This window comes from Mauremys reevesii, linkage group 1 (genome assembly GCF_016161935.1).
Source record: "Mauremys reevesii isolate NIE-2019 linkage group 1, ASM1616193v1, whole genome shotgun sequence".
NCBI lineage: Eukaryota > Metazoa > Chordata > Testudines > Geoemydidae > Mauremys > Mauremys reevesii.
In genome coordinates, this window is record NC_052623.1 from 159,107,568 (window position 1) to 159,124,055 (window position 16,488).

At 40.6% G+C, this 16,488-nt stretch overlaps 1 protein-coding gene across 3 annotated transcripts; it reads right to left on the minus strand.

The window, feature by feature from the left end:
- Positions 1 to 1,526: 1,526 nt before the first annotated feature.
- GATD3A (glutamine amidotransferase like class 1 domain containing 3A) lies at positions 1,527 to 15,211 on the minus strand. 3 transcript variants are annotated; one of them, XM_039503857.1, is made up of 8 exons: positions 14,770 to 14,933; positions 10,554 to 10,606; positions 9,070 to 9,183; positions 8,568 to 8,687; positions 5,448 to 5,540; positions 4,917 to 5,073; positions 4,108 to 4,262; positions 1,527 to 2,582 (listed from the first exon to the last, which is right to left on the minus strand). In XM_039503857.1, exons 1-7 carry the CDS (start codon positions 14,860 to 14,862, stop codon positions 4,134 to 4,136), a joined length of 759 nt encoding a protein of 252 aa, XP_039359791.1. In that variant the 5' UTR covers positions 14,863 to 14,933; the 3' UTR covers positions 1,527 to 2,582; positions 4,108 to 4,133. The 3 variants fall into 3 exon arrangements, with proteins under 3 accessions (XP_039359791.1, XP_039359807.1, XP_039359799.1); XM_039503873.1 differs by lacking the exon at positions 14,770 to 14,933 and adding an exon at positions 15,190 to 15,211 and having other exon boundaries at positions 1,527 to 4,262; XM_039503865.1 differs by lacking the exon at positions 14,770 to 14,933 and adding an exon at positions 12,782 to 12,895 and having other exon boundaries at positions 1,527 to 4,262.
- Positions 15,212 to 16,488: the final 1,277 nt, after the last annotated feature.

Below are 16,488 nucleotides of genomic sequence, written 5' to 3' on the forward strand. Positions count from 1 at the left end.
AAAACCAATCCTGCCAGAGAGGTGTTTCCTTCTTCCTATTAATCCCCCACCCACAACACATGGACTTTCCCTCCAAAATTACACTTGAGTAAAAGCCAGGTTGGGTAATATTAAAGTCCTGCAATAGCAGCAGGTTTAAAACCTCACCTCACAACAAGAACCAGACAGGGTTTTGTACTGTACTCATCATTATGTGATCTGAGTGCCTCACAGGTAAATGAAAGATTCATTCTTTTGTTTGGTTCTTTCTCCCTTACCTCTCCTTGGTCCTGAAGAGATGTTTTAAGATGCATTGCTTGCTGAGGGCAAGCACAGTGCCAAGTCTCGTCTATGTGAAAGTAGTGAAGCTCATGTTCCTCCTGATCTCCCCACTGAATGCACTTCCACAGCTGTGCGTCAGTCCTGAAAAAAGCTCTGTCCCCAGCACTCATGACTCCCTCTTTTTGTGGGTGGCTTCCTTATTCATAAGGGGCACAGCTATCTTAAAAGGTCTTCTTGACTGACGGCTGGGTTCCCAAGTAAGAGTCCCAAGCTCATGAAAACTTAGAAAATTAAGACCGTGACCTTGATCCATTATTAAATGGGCTGCAGTACAGAAACCGGAACTCCAGGGTGATGTGTTCTTTTCCACCGCTGCTACTTACTAGGTGCACTGTTGGATTCTATGCTAGTCGGAGTTTTAAGGGCTTGTATGTTTATTCCCAGGCACAGGGCATTGCAGCAATCCAACCTGGAGGTCACAAAGCCATAAATCACCATGACCAGGATTGGAAATGTCCAAAGAGGGCACGGTTGAAAGAAAGTATTTCTGGAAGTCACTCTTATTTGGGTAGCTACTTTCAGTGAATTAACCAGGATTGAAGAGCTGTGCATTGTCTTGATCTGTGGCCTAATTCTGCAATGACTGGTGGTGATATAGGGCTAGCTATTTCTTCAAAATGTCTCCCTTTCTCAAAAAGATCACCTCTGTCTAGCCCAGAGAAAGGGAAGCTTTATTCCAAGAGAAAGGGAAGATTCCTGAATCTGCACTACAGCTACCTCTAATGGAGCTGCACTCACTGGAATTGCAGGTATGAAAAATCTTAACATGCAACAGCCTTACTGTGGTAAGATGAGAAGCTAAAGAGAAACCTCCACCCAGACCCTGGGAGATGTAGTGCCTAGAAGAGGTACACAACACAGCCCTGTAGAAGATAGAACAACAGCTATCACAGACTGTAGGAGTTCTCACTAATCCTAGGAGTTCACTACCATCGACAGGCAAAGTACTGTACGTTTTGCAGTGCTGTTTATACACGACTCTTTTCTAATTCCTGCACATGTAAGGCAGGCACACATTTAAGAACGGTGCTTAAAAAATTCCTTTTATACAGCCCCTTCTTCTAGAGCTTTCCCACTGACTCAACATTTAAAGATAGTTAGAACATTTCATACCCTCACTAAGGTTCAAACCCTGCCTGCTCCCCACTAAGATAACCCCATATCTGAAAAAGAGAAGCTGATTCATAAATAAATTTACAAGAGAAAAATATGGAAGCAGCCTTTATTTGTAGTCAGCTACATGAAAACAATGTCTTACGCTTCTATTCTTGCTCCTTTGATAGCTGACAATTTCTGCACACACAAACTCAGCATTGTAACAAATCATGAGCAACATGAAGTTTACTAACCTCCACCCAAACACACTTAATATAATTTGTATGTAGCTCTTGTTTTTAGCTTCCTGAGAATCTCTACAAGAGAGGATACCATTGAAGCTCACAGTTTTAACTATTAAGGTGATCAATGTAAATAGTGCAGATGCTTGTGGTGCAATTTCAAAACCTCAGCTCATGCTGGACTTGTACTAAACAAAAATGTTTTGTATTTTTTAAAAAAATGCTCTAATAGAGAAAAAATCTTTTCACATGAGCATTGATTAAACAAGGTTAAGAACATAGATGGTTCTGTTTGAAAAACTCTTTTTACAAAGGAAAAGCATCTTCTTAAATCCCCACCGCTTTCCAGTCAAGGGCATAGATAGTATTTATACCACAATGCGATACCACACAATCGGACCACATCAGAATCTAAATGAAGCTCAATAGTTTAAATTTACAAGACCCACCTTTAACTCAAACACCCACTATGATATATATATTCCCTGGAACATCTCATACATGACATTTTTGTTAACTTTATGTACATTGTTTTACTGTAGTATTAAAACCACACACACAAAAATTCTGTAGCCACATCAAAACTAGTTTAGTTTTCTTAACAGGGACAGCAGGCCTGAAGTCTGGATAAGAAAAGCACCAATAAGCAGAACAATGTATATTCATATCATTACATCACAGAGTAAACAAATTAGCAGACTATGTGCTGGCAAAAACATCCTCAAAATCCATGTTGTAACCTTTTAAGATCATCGTCATAATAGGAACAAAAGAATTGGGACTCTTGAAAAACAACTTTGTGTACATGTCTTAAAATTCCTGTTGATTAAAGAAAACAGGGCAAATGTATTTGGAACATGGTACTTGTATGTGAAAAGCTGGTGCCCATGGAGCACAAAGTTCTGTTACATCGCCATTATTTTTCTGTGAATAGAAAGATAGACAACTTGGAGCTGAAAGAGGATACAAGGAACAGAATGCTATGCTGGCCTATAAAGAAAAAAGTTAATGAGGCAGGAAGAGAAATAAAAATAAGCGAATAGACAAAAATTAGGAAAGAGATGGAAATGCTGAAGGTTGTTGGATGGACTCTATGAATCACTAAAGGCTCCTTCAAATGCAAATATTCTATGATTAAAAGAGATATGCAGGGAAAATGGAAAAGAAAATAACTGGACAACATTTAATTAATTTATACCTCATTCTTCTTACATTTGATTGTATTTCTATGGAAGGAGTGCTGTTAGTCTGGAAAGGGGAAGGTGGTAATAGCACTAGAGTCAGCCTGCTGCCCATTGCTAGGCAAGTAACTACGTTCACGTGGAAGATATCTTTAAAATGTACAAGGCACTGTCGCTGATACTTTTCCTTGTTTCAAGCCCTCTTTTAGATATAAAAGGCCTATTGTGCAGTTAAATTAGGACAGAGTCTTCAAAATCCTAGGGCATTTACAATAAGATGTGTCCTGCTGTTGACACACAGATTTATTCATATTTGGAAAAAGCACACCTTTTAAAACAGAAAAAAGCCATGAAAAGAATATGGAAAGGAGGGCCGTGCAACACAATGTTTTAATTAATGTTGAGTTAACCATGAGGCTACATCAAAGCTGACCCTGACTTTTACCTCATGGACATAAGAAATGACTGCATACGCAGCAAACTATTGCAGCCTTGCTTGAAACACACGGGTAAGTGTGTCTCTATGGTTCAGTCCTCTTAAATTTCTCTGTCCCCAAATCCCAGCACTCTCTCAGTGCCAAAGTTCAGACTGACACACCCAGAGAACTAAATACAATAGCTGTTTAAATGGAAGGCAGCTAAACTAGCCAGGGATGCATTTTAACATAGCTTTCCTCAGAAAGAACAGCAGCCAGCAGTAACTTCACTCCCCACCTCTGAATGGCAGTCAATCCTATAGCAGCTGTATCTACTCCTTGCAACAGCAATTTAAACTGGTGCATTTCAACCACACCATAAAGCCTCTGAAACAGAACTGTGAAATCTACAAAGCAATCCAGCCCTATGCTCAGTCCACTGCACCAGGCTGCTGCTCCAAATATTCTGACTCCACAGTATTCATGTCATTCAGTTTTTATGTGCGTCCCTAGTATTTTTCAAAGGAATGGAGGTTTTTTTCTGTTGGAATAGTATGTTGGCTGGTCTCAGAATATTCTTACACAACCCTCACCAATTGTCCAAGTCCAAAGAATTAAGGTTACAGGATGCATTACCTTTACTCAAAGAGCCAGTCAGCAGACCCTTTTGTGAGGATGTGCTTGGAAATCAATGCATTTATATAGCAAACATTTTTGCAATATCTGAACAGAGCTGGGAATCAGACTGTCAACTTTATGTCTAGGTTTATAAAAGTGCTAATGGGGCAGCAGGGGAAATACGTTTCCATTGATGCATGATATGTACTGTACGCTTAACTTCCTAAAACTTACTATTATTATTACTACAGATAGCCACTTCATTTGCCTGTTAATTTCAGCACACCCTTTACCATGGCCCCAATACCATCAAAGATGTGATGTAATTCCGTTTCACACATAAATGCTGGGGTAGTAACCATCTTGTTGTTCACATCTACATGAGCTTCGTGGAAGAGAGTTAAGGAAACCACAGCCAACCTAGTACTTGCAGATGCTATCTGTAGAATGAAACACCACCACCTGAATCTTCAAAAAATATCTTCCCCAGCCCCCAAGTAATGTAAAAGTGGTCATCGTTGTAGCCTTGGAATGGAGATGTTCTACTTATTTTGTCAGAAATACCAGTATTGCATCAATGGGGAAAAGAGCATTAAAGATTACATGAAAAGATAGGAAACTCCTTGCTTAGAAGTTAATGCTTCAGGGTAAAGATGTCTTGGTCACTGCTTTAGACTTTTGGAAAAAGGAAGAAATGAATTTCATACAAAACTGACTAGTTATGGGGTCCTTTTCCATGGATAGATTGTACTTGTAGGCCATTATGTATAGCACTTCTGACTTAACTGTGGTACTGGTTGTGCCAGAGGAATTTTCAGGCAACAACTGAGCACCATGTGTAAGGATTCAGACAGACTATTAACTTGATAAATCAATGGGAATAATGTTGCCTAGTCCACATGTATCATACTATAATACAGTGCTACCAGACTATCAACAGTTAAGCATCGACTCTATATATTTTTGCAACTGTGCTGACTTATACATTAAGAATAGCAGTGTCCCCCAACACGTGGTCACTGATTATTAATTGGAAAGGATATAGTTACTTCTTTTACACAGTGTTTTCCTCCCAGTGCTTTAATGGCTCCTGCAGTTCCGGCATAAGGCCATTTCCCACCTTCCTCTTCTTCATGTCCCACAGTAACTTCAGCACCAGAGAGTACTTTTGCAGCCAACACTGGTGAAATGCAGCACAGGCTACAAGAAAAATAGAAAGGGTTACTCCAATGAGATTACTACTTAAAAGGATTGATTATAATTATGAAGATTCAAATGCACATGTATTTAAAGATCATAATGTCAAACATGAAAAGGTAATTTCTTTCAAACATCATCAGGCTTTTCCTGGCAAGCAAGGTAAACATTTTCTTAGCTGGACTTCTCTTTCTTCTTACCATCTTGAAAGAAGTTTTTTTTTTTTAAATTAACCAGTAATAAATGCAAGGCTGAATACATTTTTTCTAGCTCAAAGACTAACATCCTCCAACTTATCTAGAATTTGCTTTATCTCTGCTTTCATATAAATTATCAACTACACAACAGTACTTTTAATGCACCTAGAATGTACATACCCAATGGGTTTTCCAGCTTTGTGGAACTCCTTCAGGACACGTTCAACCTCTCCATTCACTTTGCAATCCTTCCCATCCACAGCAAAGGTGGAACTGCCACAACAAAAGGCTTTCATTAACACCTCAATATAATGCTATGACTTTATATGTACACACTCAGAGCAGCTCTCAATGGACGTCAAAAATGGAAAGTGGACATGAACTCTTCACTGCGTCAAGTAACAAATCATAAACCACAAATCTTAGTTTTAACTAAGTCCTAAGTGTTACCAAATCAGCCTTCTAACATTTTGCAGAAACAGTACAGCAATGCTACCAGATTTTCAGATCATTACCAGAACAGAAAAAATAATTTCTTATGATGACACATCAAGGAACATCCTAGAAGAAGCCATTTCATAGAATCACAGAACCACAGGGTTAGAAGGGACCACAAGGGTCATCTAGTCTAACCCTCTGCCAAGATGCAGGATTTGTTGCGACTAAACCATCCAAGACAGATGGTTAAAAAAAATACACTCAAATTTCTCAAAAGAATCAGAGGACAAGACGACTAATTGGTGACAAGACACATGGGGTTTCACTAGGCTAATCCATGAACTTTTTGAAGGGAAATTATTTAGTGATTAGTTTAATATTATCCCAACACTTTCTGTATAGACTCAGGCAGAAAGAGAAAGATACTGGAGATGATCTAAAATTAAAAGTTTTATAATCTTCACATCCCTCCATCATGCCCCAAAAACCACCACCACAGAGAAAGGAAAGGGGTTTTTTTTTTTTAAATGTGGTGTGTAAGCACTAGAACTGCTGTCTAGTTTTGGTGGGAAATTTTTCAGTGTGGAATTTGCGGATTACAAAATGCCACTCTAACAATAATAAGAATCACGTAGGGAAACCCCCGCCTACCCATCCATGTGCAGCACTGAAAATGTTATCCTATGGGAATCCCCAAACAATTTGAAAGAAGTCTTCCTTAGCTCCAATGGCTCTCAACCTTTCCCAACTACTGTACCTCTTTCAGGAGTCCTATTTGTCTTGTGTACCCTCAAGTTTCTCCTCACTTAAAAACTACTTGCTTACAAAATCAGTCATAAAAATACAAAAATGTCACAGCACACTACTACTAAAAAATTGCTTACTTTCTCATTTTTATAAATAGGGCTGTCAAGTGATTAAAAATTAATTGGGATTAATCACACTGTTAACAATAGAATACCATTTATTTAAAGATTTTTGGATGTTTTCTACATTTTTCAAATATATTGATTTCAATTACAACACAGAGTACAAAGTGTACAGTGCTCACTTTGAGTATTTTTAATTACAAATATTTGCACTGTAAAAATAAAATATTAACAAGTCACATAATACGAGTACTGTAGTGCAATCTCTTTATCATGAAAGTTGAATTTACAAATGTAGAAGTATGTACAAAAGCCCCTGCATTAAAAATAAAACAATGTAAAATTTTAGACCCTGCAAGTCCACTCAATCCTACTTCTTCTTCAGCCAATCGTTCAGACAAATAAATTTGTTTAAATTTGCAGGAGATAATGCTGCTGGCTTCTTGTTTACAATGTCACCTGAAAGTGAGGACAGGTGTTCGCATGGCACTGTTGTAGCTGGCGTCACAAGATATTTACATGCCAGATGTGCTAAAGATTCATATATCCCTTTGTGCTTCAACCACCATTCCAGAGGACATGCGTCCATGCTGATGATGATTTCTGCTCGATAACAATCCAAAGCAGTGAGGACCAATGCATGTTCATTTTCATTATCTGAGTCAGATGCCACCAGCAGAAGGTTGATTTTCTTTTTTGGTGGTTTGGGTTCTGTAGTTTCCGCATCGGAGTGTTTCTCTTTTAAGACTTCTAAAAGCATGCTCCACACCTCGTCCCTCTCAGATCTTGGAAGGCACTTCAGATTCTTAAATCTTGGGTCAAGTGCTATAGTTATCTTTAGAAATCTCACATTGGTATCTTCTTTGTGTTCTGTAAAATCTGCATTGAAAGTGTTCTTAACGTGAACAATGTGCTGGGTCATGATCTGAGACCGCTATAACATGAAATATATGGCAGAATGTGGGTAAAACAGAGCAGGGGAGATATAATTCTCCCCCAAGGAGTTCAGTTACAAATTTAATTAACGCATTATTTTTTTTTTAACAAGCTTCATTACCATGGAAGCATGTCCTCTGGAAAGGTGGCCAAAGCATGAAGGGATACAAGACTGTTTAGCATATTTGTCACGTAAATACCTTGCAATGGCAGCTACAAAAGTGCCATGCAAATGCCTGTTCTCAATTTCTGGTGACACTGTAAATAAGGAGAGGGCAGTATTATCTCCTGTAAACGTAAAGAAACTTGTTTGTCTTAGCATTTGGCTGAACAAGTACGAGGACTGAGTGTACTTGTAGGCTCTGAAGTTTTACATTGTTTTGTTTTTGAGTGCAGGTATGTAACAAAGGAACATCTAAATTTGTAAATTGCACTTTCACAACAAAGAGATAGCACTACAGTACTTGTACGAGATGAATTGAAAAATAGTATTTCATTTGTTTATCATTTTCACAGTGCAAATATCTGTAATAAAAATAACACTTTGATTTCAATGACAACACAGAATACAATATATATGAAAATGTAGATAAACATCCAAAATATTTAATAAATTTCACTTGGTATTCTATTTAACAGTGTGATTAAAACTGCGATTAATCACGATTAATTTTTTTTTGCGATTAATTTTTTTGAATTAATCGCGTGAGTTATCTGCGATTAATCGACAGCACTAATTATAACATAAATCAACTGGAATATAAATATTGTACTTTCATTTCAGTGTATAGTATATAGTGCAGTATAAATAAGTCATTGTCTCTATGAAATTTTAGTATGTACAGACTTCGCTAGTGCTTTTTATGTAGCTTGTTGTAAAACTAGGCAAATTTCTAGATTAGTTGATGTACCCCTGGAAGACCTCCACATACCCCTGGTTGAGAACCATTGGGGTAAACTATATAAACTAACATATTTTGTAAAAAGGTCACTAACTGTTTCTTATTATTACTGCCTGAATTATGCATAAAGGATTTTTGTATCGCTTGGCACTCACAGGTTTTTAGCAGCTCCGAATCCACCAGGGAATATCACAGCATCATGGTCCTTTGTACTAAGTTTAGACAGGTCTGTGATTTTACCACGAGCAATCCTTGCTGATTCCACTAAAACGTTTCTTGAAGAACAAGAAATAAAGCAATAAGAGTAAGGAAGCCAGTGCATGCACAAGTGTGGTGAAACTATGTAAGAAAAGGGTGTTATTTTTGAAGAGTCGAAAATAATGACCCTGAATAACTACAGCTACAGCTGCTTCTGAAATAGAACTGGAATATACAGTACCCATGAGCAAGGAGTGGGATAAGGTTTTAGCTGTCAGCCACAAGACAAAGAATCTAAGTTTTTCTCACATATGAAATATTAGTTGGCATAACATTAAACACTTCGGGAAAATTGCTACTAGTAAATATTTAGCATAGGGCATAACTTCTGCAGCACATCCCTGTGGCACAAGCTCAAGAAGCAGGAGTCATCTTCTGCAAAGTAACTGTAGCTCTTACCTTGATTCAGCCTCAGCTGGTTGCCCTTTGCTGTGGTCAATAACATGCATCTGAGGAATATCTGGGGCATACATCTGAACTTCAGCTCCCCCACGACTCAGGTGAACCAAAATGCTATAAAATAGGTAAAAATATGATGAAAGCCTTAGAAGAGAGGGAGTCTTAGGGAGCCAATTAGAGCAGGTTTTTATCTGGCTCTGAGTCCTACCAGAAATAGATTACGTGTTTTGGAAAACAGTACTGACAAAGTAGCATACAAAATGACCGCGAAGTGTCAGTTTTTAGAGAATGTATAGGATAGTGGTCCCCAAACAGTGGGGTGCGCCCCCCTAAGGGGGAGCAGAGGAACCTTCAGGGGGGTGCATGCAGCAGGGCCTGGGCCAATGCCCACGGGGAGTGGGAGGGAGCACCATCTAGCCCAGCTCCGGCTCTAGCCACAGCTCCTCCTCCATTCCCAGTTCTGCCCCCAGCTCCGCCTTCAGCACACGTGTTCCTCTGCTGAGCCAACTGTGCAGTAATGGGGGGGGGGCAGCGGGGGGAAGGGGGGAGAGAGGCACAGACAGATTCCATTACTGGTAAGGGGAGGGGCATGACAGGAAAAGCTTCAGCACCACTCTATGGGCATTTATTGTAGTCTGTCAAGAGGGGAAGTGAAGTAGAAGACTAGATGAGCTGCCGATGTTACTTAAACCCCTTTGATTGCTGTCAAGTATCAGAGGGGTAGCCGTGTTAGTCTGGATCTGTAAAAGCAGCAAAGAGTCCTGTGGCACCTTATAGACTAACAGATGGTTTGCAGCATGAGCTTTCGTGGGTGAATACCCACTTTGTCGGATGCAAGAAATGGGTATTCACCCACGAAAGCTCATGCTCCAAAACGTCTGTTAGTCTATAAGGTGTCACAGGATTCTTTGCTGCTTTTGATTGCTGTGTTATTTACTCTTGTTAGAGAAACCAGTACAATCTTCCTTCAGAACTGTAAGAAGAGTCCAAAAGTCTCACGAAAGTACATTAAGATCAATGTCCCATTATCTGGTGTACAGTGTGATAGGTCAAACTCAATCTGAACATTAACAATCCTGGCACTGGAACTTGGCCCAGAAAGGTGATTAGGAAATAAGTGAAGTCTGTGATCATACTTCCTGAGCTGGAAATGCTAGAGCAGCAGCTTGCTCTTGGGAGAGGGTTGTCTATCAATAGCTCATTGCTCTGGCTTAGCGTGTGGTGATGATGGAGTCTGCCCACTCCTCCTCATCGGGAAGCATGCAATATGAGAACTTAAGGAGAACCATAAAGCTGAGACAAAGTGGTAGATTTTCATGGGGTATGGAAAGAACGAACTCTGGGAAAAAACCACACACCATCAAGGCTCTTCCAGGGGAGTACCGACAGCCCTGGGAAACTAGAAATTAATTAATTAGAATAAAAAACCTCTAATCATGTGAAGAATACATTTCTGGACTCTGTAATAAGGCAAAGCTGCTTACGCTGAGGCCTCATGGATTTCCGTACCATCATACACACCACATCCAGACAAGACCTGCAAAGAGAAAATCAACACAATATTTCAGACAAAATATGTATTTTAGGGGTCTTGCACAAGCATTTGGGGATAAACAATTGCAGCTGCACCCTTATCAAACAAAACAGATAGTGGCCTCAGTACTGATGGGTTACACAAGAACTGGGATGTCCTATTTATAGTAGCTTGTTCTGATTCAGGCAAATGGCTCAGCAGTTACTACTGAGTTGAAAAGCAAAAAGTATTTTGCATTTTTCTCAGACTTGAAAAACTGACACATTGTTTTAAAATGTGATGGTAGTCACAAAAATGGCTAAAAATAATATTATGAGCTTTCATGCTCCTAAGATATGTAAGGAGGGTGATTTTACATATAATGGACTATATTCAGACCTTGATGCATACGTAAACTTTTCATTAAAACAGAAGGGAGTTAAAAGGCACACCTCAAAAGTCAGAATTTATGACACACTACTTTACCTGTTACATGACTCTTATTCTTAGGATCCACATCAGAGATTAATGGCTAAGTTGTTTTTTAAAATCTAAGTACACTAAATAGCTCAACTGAATTTCCCTTATTAGCCATGGGAATAGTGCTTTCAAATAACCCCAAACTGTTAGCTAAGTGTGTCCTCCCATGTCTGAATCTAGCCTGGCTATTACTGAAGAACAGTGGAACTTAAGGAGATTATTGAAAATAATGTTCCCCAATTTCTGCAGTTTGCTTACTTTGTGCATTTGACACACTGGGTATACAGTCAGTTTCCCCTGTTTGTGTGGGTCTTTTAGACAGCAACAAAAAAAAAAAAAAGAAAAATTTTAAAAATAGGGAAATTGTGACTGTAAAGTCACAAAAAATTCTAAGGGCATTTGTAGTTCCTGAAACTATTTTAAATTCATGCTTTAAACAGTGACTAGGTTTCCAATTGGCAGTGTCCCTTTAACAACTCTACTTTCTTAACCCAAGCTCTCCCCTCATTTTTAAGCAGCTTAGTGGGTGCTTTATCAGTTACCCATTGCATGCATATTTTATATATATTTAAAACTTCTTGTTATTTAAGATGCTCTGTACAATTTACCTCTTTAGATTTTATTTTTACAACCTGTCCAGTTTCCTCTTTCCCAGTTTCTTTTGTAATTTTAATGCCCTCTGGTTCCTTTTTATGCGGTTCTGTATTTCCCCACACCAGCACACTGCTTTTGGTTGCTCGCTTAGCATTTAAGGTATTATTGGAATGCATTTTGCCCATAGCTTTCTCAACTGTACCTTAAATACTTACCACTGTTGATTTTCCCATTTGGGACTGAATTCCAGCCTATTTTAATTCCCAGTTCCTTCGTACTCTGCTTTTCTGATTATTATTTCTGCTACAGACATCATTTCAACCCTGTTAATATCTAGGTAGCTAGCTCCTAGATGTTCTCCAATTTTAACCTTATTTATCATGGATTCCTTGCAACTATTAAGTACCAAATAGCTTTTGACGTTATTCACTTCACTGGAGTCTGTACCACCTCCACTAATTTATCTTTCCTTAGGCCCTATGCAAATTAGGCTGCAGGAGTGAACCCAATGTACAGTTTGGTCTGAAGTGTGTGTACAAAAAGTCAAACTATGTCATGGACCAGATTAAATAAAATAAAGTTTCAGCTCAGGCAGTGAGTACTGTAAAGTGACATATATATATTAACTAACTGTTGATATCAGTTTAACAACCCACACATCCTCTGTCAGGAGACTCTCTTCTGCTTGTCTCTAAACTCTGTCAAGTCAAGTGCAAAAGTATAATTAGGCAGGCCAGGAAAGCATTTGAAGAAGAACCAGCTAAAGACACAAAAACAAACAGCCAATTTTTTTTTCTGTACATCAGACACAGGAAGCCTGACAAACGTCAGTGGGGCCACTGGACAATCGAGGTTCTTAAGGAGCACTCTAGGAACACAAGGCTGTTGCAGAGAAGCTAAATGAATTATCTGCATCTGTCTTCACTGCAGATGATGTGAGGGAGATCTCCAAACCCATCCATTCTTTTCAGGTGATAAATCTCAGAAAGTTGCCCAAACTGAGATGTCAATACAGGAGATTTTGGAACAAATTGATTAATTAAACAGTAATAAGTCACTGGGAGCAGATAGTAGTCAACCAAGAGTTCTGTAGAAACTCAGATATGAAATTGCAGAACTACTAACTGTGGTATGTAATCCATAGCTTCAATCTGTAAAAGATGACTGGAGGCTCCAGAGGTAATCCTGGCAATTAGAGGCTGATAAACCTAACTTCAGTACCAGGCAAATTGCTTGAAACTACAATAAAGAACAGAATTATCAGATACATGGATAAACACAATATGTTGGGGAAGTGTCTTTGGTGATGCATGACTTCTTTTTACAAATATCGTAGAATTCTTTGAGGGTGTCAACAAGCATATGGACAAAGGAGATCCAATCAATATGGTGAGTAAACTTTCAGAAAGCCTTGACAAGGTCATCACCAACGGCCCTTAAGCAAACTAAGCAGTCATGGGATAAGAGGGAAGGCCATCTCATGGCTAAAAGATAGAAAACAAAGCGCAGAAATAAATGGTTGGTTTTCACAATGGAGAGGGAACTAGAAGGGACCCCCAGAATCTGTACTGTAACCAGTGCAATTTGATATATTCATAAATGATCTAAGAAAAGGGCAGTGAACAGTGCAGTGGCAAAATGCGGCGATGATACAAAATGAACTATCTTGGCCCAAGATTCTTGGGTAAATTCAAAGCTGACTAAAAAGATTACAAAGGGATCTGGCAAAACTGGGCGACCAAGCAACAAAATGGCAGATGAAATTCAGTGTTGAAAAGTGCAAAGTAACACATACTGGGGAAAATAATCACAACTATACGTACAGAACAATGGGATCTAAATTAGCTGTTACCACTCAAGAAAGAGATCTTAGACTCATCATAGCTAGTTCTCTGAAAATTTTCACTCAATGTGCAGCGGCAGTTAAATACGCTAACAATGCTAGATATCACTAGGAAAGGGGTAGATAAAAACAGAAAATATCATATAGCCACTAAATAAATCCATGGTAGGCTCACACCGTGAATATTGCATGCAATTATGGTAACACAATCTCAAAAAAGATGTATTAGAATTGGAGAAGGTGCAGAGAAGGGCAACAAAGATGACTAGGGGTATGCAACATCTTCCATATGAGGAGAGATTAAAAAGAGTGGAACTGTTCATCTTATAAAAGAGATGAAGGGATATGATAGAGGCCTATAAAATTAATGGTGTGGAAAAAGTGAATAGAAAAGTATTACTTACTCCTTCCCATAACACAAGAACTAGGGACCCAATTAAATTTATAGGAAGCAGGTTTAAAAACAAACACAAGGAAGCTCTTTAACACAACAAACATTGCCCAGGATGCTGTGAAGGATAAAAGTGTAACTGAATTAAAAAAAGAATTAGATCTATTCGTGGAGGATAGGTCCATCAATGGCTACTAGCCAAGATGGTCAGGGACACAACCCCATGCTCTTGAGGCCCCTAAACTTCCAACTACCAGAAGCTGGGACTGGATAATGGGATGGAGCACTTAAAATTGCCCAGTGGTTCCCTCTGAAGGTGCTTCCCTCTGAAGCACCTGGCATTGGCCCAGGCTAGAAGACAGGTTGCTGGGCTAGATGGACCATTGGTCTGCCCCAGTATGGCCATTATTACATTCTTAAGCATTACGCCCCGTGTTAATACAGCAGTATCTGGAGTGGGTATCCCAACAGGGGAGAGGCAGAACACTTCAGCTCCAGGACTGTGCTTGGTGGGTGGCAACTCTCCTTCAACTAGTAATGTCCCTTCCATTGCCTTAAACAGCAAATAATCTCTGCTAATCTCAAAGATTCCAGCTGGGTCACCAGCTGCTGAGCAAGATCAAAGGAGGCACCTAAGCCCGCCACAGCCCAGGCCAAGCAGAGGACACGGGTACAGACGCAGGCAGTGAGAGAGTTTCACCTCGGAGTTGTAACCCGCCCGGGCGGGTCTGCACAGCTCCCTGGAGCTTCCCCACGTGGAAAACGCCTCCCCCCAGCATGGGCTGCGGTCCCCAGCCCGCCCCCCGCTTGCAGCCCAGGGCCGCCTGTTTGCAGCCGGCGCTGAGCCCTGCCTGAGCCCCCGGGCCGGGCTGTACTCACCACGGCCACCCGGGCCCCGCGCAGGCGGCGGGCGGAGCCGTGGAGGGAGGCGAGCCCGCTCGGGGCCGCCCGCAGCAGCCGCGCCGCCAGCATGGCCGGGCTCCGGGGAGGCGCGGGCTGGACTCGCGGCAGGGGCCCGGGCGCCTGACCGGTGCAGCAGCAGCAGCAGCAGCGAGCCCCAGGCCGGGCCTGGCAGCCCCACAGCGCCGGCTAGAGGCGGGAGGTCCCTGCCCGCTGCTGCGGTGCCGGCTCTGGCCGCTCCGTGGTGGGCGCCGCGCCGCCCCCTGGGCCGGCCGGGGGCCCCCTACAGCCTCTCCTCCCTCGCCCGCCACCATCCTCTCCTCAGCCTGCCCCGCTGTCGGTGTCTCCGCTAGGGCCCAGCCGGCAGCCTTCCCACCAGCTACCGCACTGCCAGCTCACCCCGGGCGGGGAGCAGCAGGTGGGACAGGCCCAGGCTTTGCAGGATCAGACCCCGAGACCAGTCACCGTCCAGACCTGCCTTTGCAAAAAGTGCTGTTATTAATTTAGTGAATTTTAATAATTATTCACATTGAAACTTGGTGCTAACCACCCCTCCTTAAAAGGTGCCCACAACCAAGACAGTTTCATGGGTTTTACTATTAAGCTCACGTTGGTGTTGCCAGGTTTCATATTTGCTGTTTCCTTGAAGCCCCAGCTCCTGAAATCACATACTTACAGAACCCCAGCTTTTTGTTTGGCTTTTAAAAACAGAGGATTCTTGCCCTCTTGGTTGCAGAGAAAAGCTTGAAAACATTAGCTGAATGTTCCCACATTGTTCAAAGATTAGAAGACAAATAAAAACCCTAAGATAGATTCTTTTTTAAAATCACACGATTTTTGAACACTCAAGCTTTGGTAAAATTGTTAGTTCATTATTCAATAAACCCAGGTATCACAAGCTCGTTGGTAGGGTAAATGTGGCACATGATGTGCAGCAAGAGGCAAAGATCACACAGACCAGAGATGTTGGGCCAAATATGTTCAACACCCTCCTTTTCTCAGCCCCTCATGCAGAGGCTTAGGATCTCCCTAACTGCAGCGCCTCTTGTATGAAACATTATTTTTTCTCCTCTGAAACCATGAGGATGTCTGTACATTTTGGGGAAAGTCCCTTAAAATATTCCATAGATATTTTGTTTCTTATGCAGAGAGAGGAAACTCCACAGAGATGCTGCCAAAACCCCTGCAGCTCTTTTTCTCAATTCCTGCTCCTTTAAGTCCAACCTACTGGCTTAAAAATAATACTGTACTTATATTTTCCATAACACTTCTCATCAGGAGTTTCAAAGCACTTTACATACGAGATCAGAAGAGAAAAATGGGAAGAAAAAACATGTGCACCAGTTTAACTAAAGCTATTTTAGACATGTAAATTAGTTTAAACATTTTATTTCAGTTTAAGTATAAATTGATTTATCTTAAATCTGTTTACAGGATTAAGATAAAATATACACTCAAAATTAAATAAGCAAGTCTACAAAGAAATGTGCATGGATCTAACTAAATTGGCTTAAAAATACACCTTTAAATTGGTGCAAGTGTGTGTAGATAAGGTCTGACCCTGCAAAATGTAGCCAAGTGGGTAGCCACATTGACTTCAATAGGACTTATGCATAAAATTGAGCATACGCTAGTCTTCACAGGTTCAAGGCCTAAATCCTTTATAGCAGTGGTTCTCAAACTAGGGCTGCCGCTTGT

Coding starts and splice junctions, on each gene's coding strand:
- GATD3A (XM_039503857.1), bottom strand. CDS start 14,862: ATGCTGGCGGCGCGGCTGCTGCGGGCGGCCCCGAGCGGGCTCGCCTCC. Junction 8,688..9,069: donor CCAGCTGAGGCTGAATCAAG/GTAAGAGCTACA, acceptor TTGTTCTTCAAG/AAACGTTTTAGTGGAATCAG. Junction 4,263..4,916: donor ACTGTGTAAAAGAAGTAACT/ATATCCTTTCCA, acceptor ACTCTCTTCCAC/GAAGCTCATGTAGATGTGAA.